The sequence below is a fragment of the Arachis ipaensis genome, chromosome B04 (genome assembly GCF_000816755.2).
Source record: "Arachis ipaensis cultivar K30076 chromosome B04, Araip1.1, whole genome shotgun sequence".
NCBI lineage: Eukaryota > Viridiplantae > Streptophyta > Magnoliopsida > Fabales > Fabaceae > Arachis > Arachis ipaensis.
The window spans coordinates 2,207,794-2,217,076 of NC_029788.2; the positions used below are offsets into that span (position 1 = coordinate 2,207,794).

General features: G+C 35.7%; 1 protein-coding gene across 8 annotated transcripts; it reads left to right on the forward strand.

Annotated features, from left to right (window-relative positions):
• LOC107638267 (pentatricopeptide repeat-containing protein At4g31850, chloroplastic) lies at nucleotides 316–6,229 on the forward strand. Of its 8 annotated transcripts, none has more exons than XM_016341456.2 (5): nucleotides 316–795; nucleotides 1,922–2,135; nucleotides 2,273–5,636; nucleotides 5,735–5,824; nucleotides 5,991–6,229. In XM_016341456.2, exon 3 carries the CDS (start codon nucleotides 2,277–2,279, stop codon nucleotides 5,571–5,573), a length of 3,297 nt encoding a protein of 1,098 aa, XP_016196942.1. In that variant the 5' UTR covers nucleotides 316–795; nucleotides 1,922–2,135; nucleotides 2,273–2,276; the 3' UTR covers nucleotides 5,574–5,636; nucleotides 5,735–5,824; nucleotides 5,991–6,229. The 8 variants fall into 8 exon arrangements, with proteins under 8 accessions (XP_016196942.1, XP_016196945.1, XP_016196944.1 ...); XM_021120405.1 differs by having other exon boundaries at nucleotides 317–795; nucleotides 1,859–2,135; nucleotides 2,276–5,636; XM_016341455.2 differs by having other exon boundaries at nucleotides 317–795; nucleotides 2,276–5,636.

A 9,283-nucleotide genomic window follows, 5' to 3' on the forward strand; every position in this document is an offset into this window, starting at 1 on the left:
AACTTGGTTGTTTAAGATAATTCTATTTTTTATTTTTACCATATAATTATTACAATATCAGAAATATAGACATTGCAAAAATTTTATTTTTGTTAGACTTGTGAAAATAGAATAATCATATACAAAATTTTCAATTAAATTAGTTAATCAACTCAAACCTAATGATGATAATCAAAATCTTAATAATACAAATAATAAAAGAGAACAATTTTCACAATACTAATAGAAACATCCTAAATTTTAATCTTTCCCAAACATAATGAATGCTTTTAGGTTTAATAATAATTTGATTTTATTAACGTAGAGACATGAAACTCCTAAAATACCACATAAGCCATTAATCCATTATCCATCCACAACGGCAAAGCCAAAACGCTCCATCCCAGCACTCCCCTCCACCTCGAGCCTCTTCTTCCTCTCACCATCATCGAGCTCCTCCTTCGCCGCCGTCGCAACTTCGAACTTCGAGCTTCGAAGCCACCGTCACAACTTCCTTCCGTTCCATCGTGCAGCCACCGTTTGAGCTTCGAAACCATCGTCGCTGGCTCTGTTCAACCGTTGAGCAGCCGTTGTTCCATCGCGCCGGCCCTGTTCAACCGCGCTCCAGCCCTTCTCTGCTTCAGTTCAGCCACGCCCAACCCTCCTCTGATCCATTCCCGCCACGCTCCACCCTCTGCTCCAGTTCCGCCTCGCACCACCGTCCTCGGCTCCAGTTCCGCAGCGGTCCGGGCCACCTGTTTTCCAGTTCTGCTGTGTCCAGCCTTACAGTGCTCCCTCGCCTCTATGCTCTAGAAGGTACTTTTTTTAGGATTTTTAATTTCTAATTTGTGACTTATTGGTTTTTTATTTTTCTCCTTCAATTATTGTTGTCTGTGGTTTAGGATTGATATTCTGTAGTTCTATTGTCTTTAATTTTTGTTTTGAATTTTAGATTTTACAGTGATTGACTGATTTTGTTTGATTCTGTTATGGTTCTGCATCTGTCTTCCATTGTTAATTTTTTTTTTTGTGTTGTGTACCTATTGCTGTCCTTGAGAGTTGAGAACTTGAGATTATTGGATTGTTGTATTTGGATATTTGGATACTGTGAATGCATTTAAGCATTTCCAGATGAGTTAGAAGAGAAGCTGGTGAATAAGGTTTTAAATTGTGGAATCATTTGTTGTTGAAAGATAATAATAAGGAATAAATTTGGTTTTTGCGGTTTAATCTTTCTCAGCTGCTCATCGTCTTGCTCCATTGTCTGGTGCTTTGTTTCCTTGCTCGTATTAAGATCTTCACCACCTATACAGCTTGTGCACGGGAGCTTACTGGTGTTACCTTGATCTTCCTCCAATGGTTATGGACTTCTGGTGAATGTATCTTTGCTGTAAAGAAGAAATACTGTCGAGCTTTAACAATGTCATTTTTAGTTAGTTAATTATGCTTAGATTGTGACTGTTTTGATGATTTCTTGATTTGTTGTAAATAATAGTATCAATTAAGAAGCATTTGCTGATAATAATGCATTTGTGGATAATAATTTGGTTGCTAAATCCTCTTGTTTTGAATAATGCTGCAAATCCTAATTCTCCTAATTCCAACAATAGTCACAAGCTTCGTGTTATTTTGAATAATTTGTCATTTCATATTTAGATTTTTTTTGTTAATTTTTTAATTTGTACTTTTATAAGATTATAAGACTTTGGTTGATGATATTTCATATAATGCTTCAAATTTAGGATATTTTTGCCTATTTTAAGGTTTATATTAGATTATAATTATGTTTTAGAATGTTTATTTATAATTTATTTTATTATTTTATATTATGTTTTAGAATGTTTATTTATAATTTATTTATTATTTTATTATAAAACAGTTTTTTTCGGTTGAACTAATAAACCAGTGACTAGAGCGGTTTGATGACTGGTTTGGTTTTCAGAACCTTGGTCCATTCACAATCTCACCTCACCTTACAGAACATGATGCTATCTAGATATCTTACTATCTATCTTGCTGCAAAATTATCCAAACCAAAGACGAAAACTTTTTTATAATTGGTCATCGACATGCCTGAATCTGCTTAGACATTGTAAAGCATCTGTGTCTGTGTTCCTGCTTCTGCTCCTTCCATTCCATTCATCCCTGCATAACAGGTTAAACCTCTTCTTCTGCTTTCGTATGCACTTCAATTAAATTTACTCAATCCATTTGCTTCTTTTCTTCATTGTTTAGATAATTGTGTAGCTTTTATGGTCATCTTAATACTCTGCTCTTCAACCATGTGTTCTAGCAGTATGTCATATTGCTGTGCCTTCGCTGACACCAATGTCTATCTTCTGAGCAATAATGGGTTCTTGGGTGGAAGCAGTTCTGTGAAAGTGAAGATTTTGACTAATGGCTCTTCGCTAAATCAGAAGAAACTTGGAAGAAGACAAGTGGGTCTTCATGCCTTTGGCACAAAAAGTGCACACGAGGTGGTTGTGGAAAATCGCAAGAGAAAAACGGGAGTGTCCTCTGAAGAAGTTATTGGAGTTCTGAAGTCTATTTCGGATCCAAATTCTGCTCTTTCCTACTTCAAGATGGTTGCTCAGTTGCCGAATATTTTGCATACCACTGAAGCATGCAATTACATGCTTGAGTTGTTGAGGGCTCACATGAGGATTCAGGATATGGTCTTTGTCTTTGATGTAATGCAAAAGCAAGTTATTAATCGAAATTTGAATACGTATCTCACTATATTTAAGGCTCTTTCAGTTAAAGGTGGGATTCGGCAGGCGCCATTTGCACTTGGAAAGATGAGGGAAGCTGGTTTCATCCTGAATGCTTATTCATATAATGGGCTGATCCATTTACTACTCCAACCTGGGTTTTGTAGAGAGGCTTTGGAGATTTATAGAAGAATGATCTCGGAAGGGCTTCAGCCTAGTATGAAGACATACTCAGCACTGATGGTAGCACTGGGGAAGAAAAGGGATACCAGAACCATTATGGATTTGTTGGAAGAGATGAAAACTTTGGGATTGAGGCCAAATATGTACACATATACCATATGCATTAGAGCACTTGGTAGGGTAGGGAAAATTGATGATGCCTGTGTGATTTTAAGGGAAATGGATGATGAAGGATGCGGGCCTGATGTTGTCACATATACAGTTCTGATTGATGCTCTTTGTAATGCGGGGAAGCTTGATAAGGCCGAGGAATTATATACAAAGATGAGAGAGAGCCATCACAAACCTGATCGGATAACATATACTACTTTGATCGACAAGTTTAGTAACTGTGGCAACTTGGATATGGTGAAAAGATTCTGGAGGGAGATGGAAGCTGATGGTTATGAACCTGACGTGGTTTCCTACACAACATTCATTGATGCTTTATGCAAATCTGGGAGCATTGATCAGGCCTTTGCTATGTTAGAAACGATGAAGATGAAAGGAACTTTTCCAAATCTTCATACTTACAACACTTTGATCTCTGGACTTTTGAAGAGGAAAAGATTAAATGAGGCATTAGAACTTTTCGATAATATGGAATCTTTGGGCGTTGAACCTACTGCTTATTCATATGTTCTGTTCATCGACTATTATGGAAAGTCCGGTGATCCAGGAAAAGCTCTTGAGACCTTTGAAACGATGAAAAAGAGAGGAATTGCGCCTAGTATAGTAGCATGTAATGTATCTTTATATAGTCTTGCAGAAATGGGTAGGATCAGAGAAGCAAATGATATATTCAACGATCTTTACAACTGCGGACTTTCACCAGATTCAGTAACCTATAATATGATGATGAAGTGCTATAGCAAAGCAGGGCAAATAGACAAAGCCATAGAGCTTTTGGATGAGATGATAAGCAATGGGTGTGAACCAGATATAATTATGGTTAATTCGTTAATTTATATGCTTTACAAGGCTGATCGAGTTGATGAGGCATGGGAAATGTTTGGGAGACTGAAGGATTTGAAGCTGGCTCCGACGGTAGTGACATACAATACTCTACTTGCTGGCTTGGGGAAAGAAGGAAAAGTCGAAAAGGTTCTTGAACTGTTTGGGAGTATGACAGAGTCTGGATGTCCTCCAAACACAATAACTTTCAACACACTCCTTGATTGTCTTTGCAAGAACGACGCAGTTGATTTGGCATTGAAAATGCTATGCAGAATGACGATGATGAACTGTAGTCATGATGTTCTGACTTATAACGCCATCATCTATGGGTTGATCAAAGAAGACAGAGTTAGTTATGCATTCTGGTTTTTCCATCAGATGAAGAAATCTCTCTACCCTGATCTTGTAACTTTGTGCACCCTCCTTCCTGGTGTTGTACGGTATGGAATGATAGAGGATGCTATCAAGATTGTCATGGAATTTGTTTATCAGGCAGGTTTAGAGAAAGGCAAACAATCCTTGGAAGAACTAATGGAATCCATTTTAGTTGAAGCGAAAATTGAAGATGCCATTCTATTTGCCGAAAGATTGGTAAGTGCTTCTGGTTTCCAGGATGACTGTGTAATATTACCTCTAATTAAAGCCTTGTGTAAGCGGAACAAGATCCTTGATGCTCAAAAATTATTTGATAAGTTCACCAAAACTTTGGGAGTTCGCCCAACCATTGAATCATATAATTGCTTGATGGATGGGGTTCTTGGATCTTATATGACCGAAAAAGCTTGGGATCTTTTTGTGGAGATGAAGGATGCAGGTTGTCCTCCAAATATTTTCACGTATAACTTGCTGCTCGATGCTCATGGTAAATCTGGGAGGATTGATGAACTCCTTGAACTTTTCAATGAGCTGCAGAGTAGGGGATGCCAGCCTAATGCCATAACCCATAACATTATCATCTCTGCGCTTGTGAAATCTAATAGCATCAATAAGGCATTAGATTTGTATTATGAGCTCATAAGTGGTGATTTCTCTCCCACTCCCTGCACTTATGGACCTCTTATAGATGGACTTTTAAAGAGCGGGAGATTTGAGGAAGCAATGAAGATCTTTGAGGAGATGTTAGACTATCAATGCAAGCCAAACAGTGCTATCTTCAATATTCTCATCAATGGATTTGGGAAAGCTGGAAAAATTGATGTTGCTTGTGATATGTTCAAGAGGATGGTTAAAGAGGGAATAAGGCCAGACCTGAAGTCTTACACAATTCTTGTAGAGTGCCTATGCTTGGCCGGAAGAGTCGACGACGCCGTGTACTACTTTGAGGAACTAAAGTCAACTGGCCTTGATCCTGATAGAGTTTCGTACAATCTTATGATCAATGGGCTCGGAAGATCACGCAGGTTGGACAATGCTCTTTCTCTTTTCGACGAAATGAAGTGTAGGGGAATTTCTCCTGATCTTTACACTTACAATGCATTGATTCTCCATCTTGGGATCATTGGAGAGGTGGACCTAGCCGGAAAGATGTACGAGGAACTGCAAGCAAGGGGTCTGGAACCTAATGTCTTCACTTATAATGCTCTCATTCGAGGGCATAGTTTGTCGGGAAACAAAGACAGAGCTTTCAATGTCTACAAGAAGATGATGGTACAGGGGTGCAGCCCCAACAGACAAACCTTTGCTCAACTTCCTAATAAATGCTGATTTCACTCGCTTACAGTATCATTCTGGTGCAAGCCTTTAATCTCAACGATAGAGGTCTTCAAGGTAATTATCAATATTTTTTACCAAGAAAATTTTTTACTACCTATGATAATGAGAATATTAGATATCTTGGTAACTTTATATCATTTTGGTTTCTTCAGGGATACTCTGCTCCTTTGCCTCATTGCTCAGTGTATATATTAATGTGCAAATTATTCACTTCATATGCTGGCAACTGCTGCTGATTAATGGTAGAAGTATTTAACTTGTGCAGACACAGTACTTGCTATGATTTTTAAGGACCAATTCTTTCTATAAGAACTATGAGTATATTTCTGCCAGTTTGATAATTTGTTTTATGGTTATAATACAAACTAATTGTTTATGATTACTTATTATCTTTCTATGTGATTGCAGGGATATGTGTAGATGGAAAAGGCATGAAGTTTGACTTTTGTGCAAAACTAAATCTGAGCAATTTAAAGATTTGTATATTTGAAATTGTAATCATATGTAAAGTGTAAAAGCAATGCTAGATCAGAAATTGTAAAGGCAGATGCTAATATGCAATCATTTGAATATAAAAGGGTATTCTTTTGGCTGAAAAATATACACAACTAAATATGACTAAGTTTCCTATAATAAGTAGTCATTAAGAAGAACATTGAAAATATCATTAATAGAAATATTATTAAGAGAGGGAAAAGGAAAACATAAAAATGATATACAATTCAAATATTACAAATTTTCTTCTGATATATGTAATTATATTTAACATGTCAGGCAAGTGATGACATGTCATCTTAAGCGATTTTTAAGGATTTTTTTTATTTATTTTCTTAGGTTTTTAATTAAATTTTTTATGACTTCTAATAGAATTTAATAAATAATCAAATATTTGGATTTAAAAAGTAGCAAGAACTTTTGTACTGAATACTGCAGTAACTTAGAAAGAACTTTTGTATTATGGATGCTGTTATCTGGTTAAGGAAAGAAAAACACTGCACACCAGTGATCACTAATTATGTTAAATGGACCTGTTTGACATGAACCTTTATCTCTGATTTATGGTATTATTTAATATTTTAATATAATTGTCAATAAAAGTGTAGGAAGCAGAAAATGTCCAATTTTTTACTCACTTGTGAAATAGGTCTAAGTAAAAAATGTACTTTTATTTTGTTTTTGGAAATAAAATATTTTTTTAATTTATAATAGAAAAAAAATCCTCACACCAAAACACATGCCATATCCTAAATGGTGTAAATCATCCACTACATATGATCTCAATATGTTAATATAAAGTGAAAATGAAACCTTCATTTCTGCTACATATTCTAATTGTTAAATTGAGCGACACTTCAAAAAGAATTCATGGCAAATGAACAACTCACAGAACCTTACACGATAAGTTAATTTTTCCATTTAAAAAAAAAAAAAAACTTGAGTTGTATGAGCAATTGGCTTTGCAATTAAAACCTACATAAATTATATAGCAAGTATTTAGTATTTATCCACTTTGGTTCTCAAAGAATTTTGAATCAGACACTTTAGTTTCCAACTAAAATTAATTACTCGATTGATGCGTAACAATTAACTTCGTCAGTCACTTGTTAACTCTAACGGAGGACAAAATAGTCCCTGACAACTCTAACAAGGGACAAAATGGTCCTTGACCTCCTCTATTCGGAAATGACATCGTTCTCCCCCAATTTCCATCCTATCTTGCATAACATTAATAGTTTAATAATGTAACTTCAAGCTACATAATACACACTCTGCAACTTTAATGTTCACAAAAAGAAAAATACTTAATTTATTCTCAACCAATTCATACTCAAGAAACTAATGACTATGTCTCTCAAATACTTGTCGTCTTCAATGGATCCCATGAATCTAGACAGCAAGTCTGATTTGTTAAGACCCGCCGTCATCGTCGCCATCTCCCTCCTCCTTTGTCCTATCATCTCCATGACCACATTGTCCACCACTCTGATTGCTTCCTTCAGCTTCTTCTCTGAACCAATGTTCAGTAATCGCTTCAGTTTCCATATGAGCGGCAACGGCGACATTGCTCGTTGTACTGATAGCTTAGATGCGAGGTCGAAACTGTCTGTTAACTTAGACTCTGAGAAAGAAGGAATGAAGCACTCAGGGTCCATTTCAAATGAGAATTTGCATATGATGTCGAAGGAGAATCTTCTCATGATGTCCTAATGTCCAACAATCTATATTGCTTGTCGGAGAGTGGAGAAAGGCGTGCTCTTGGAATAGCCGTGGAACTTGGTCTTGAAGATGTGGTGAACGTTGCAGGGGTTGGAGGTGATGCTGTTATCGAGGACGTGGAGGTGGATGCTCAGTCACAGAGATTTAGGAAGTCTATAGTCCATGACATATTGAGGTAGGTGCGACACGTGGTTTGATTTTGGAGCTGAATAAGGGGAAGAAAAAGATGGAAAAGATGACTGTGAAGGTAAAGGAGAGTATGAATGTTAGGATTATGCGAGATACGATGAAAATTGGAAAAGAATAGTGTCGTTTTTGAACAAAGAGGTCAGGAATCATTTTGTTCCCTATTAGAATTGCCAAAGACAATTTTGTGTTTCGTTAGAGTTGACAAAGCTAAAAAGTTAAGTGACTGACGGAATTAATTGTTAGAAACCAATCAAATAATTAATTTTAATTGGAGACTAAAGTGTCCGATCCAAAATTTTTTGAAGACTAAAATGAATAAATACTCCAATACAAATCGAGAAGAAAATAATAGTGCTAGTGAAAAAGAATTTTTAGTCAACTATGAATCGTTAGGAGAAAATAACGAAGAAAATGAGACAACCAATATAAAAGTTCATATTACAATACACCCAATGACAAACCTACATTCTTTTGGTGTGCTAATTTTTATGGGTGCACCGAATACTGAGTATAAGTATGTGAATCTATAATACTTTTTATTACGACAATATTTCGTTAAGGATACATATTTTTACCTGTGTTTTTGTTCTTATTGTTCAAAAAGACGAATTTACTATTACAATGGAGTTCAATTTTAAAAAACTTGTGGTCATGGCAATTAAAAGTTACATTATTTTAAAAGGGATCGATTACAAGATATATTAGTCCTATGACCTTTTATGCCAAATGCTAATTGGAATTTGGAATTGAATTCCCAATAATTTTGCATAATATACATGGTATCGAATTAATTAACTATTCTTGTCATTGACACTCCCAAGACGTATTTATGAGATTTTTCATTTTTTTGGTCAAGTACCATCGTATTCAATAAATACGGTGAATTCATGTACCGCACTATATTGCAAATTAAATGGAGAGATGATGTGCATAACAACCTAAAGAAACACCAACACACATCATTCATATCATTCATTCCGAAAATAATTTCATGGGAACAGGCAGAAAAATAGGGTGAGGAAATAAAATATATTGAATGAGACAGAGAAAAGAGCAAAGTGCCAATGTCATCAAATTTTAATGACCGCATAGTCACAATCGTCAAAATGGATTGGCTTTTGTCGTATTCTTCTTCCCCATCCACTCAAGAATATTCTTAACACACAAATTCTTAATCCACATTTTTTATTTGGTACCGCTAGCTACTAGCTAGGTACATACAACTCATCAACTTTAATGAATAAAAATTCCTTTTTTTAAGTTAAATTAATATTCTGTTTTTCATATTAAATAAG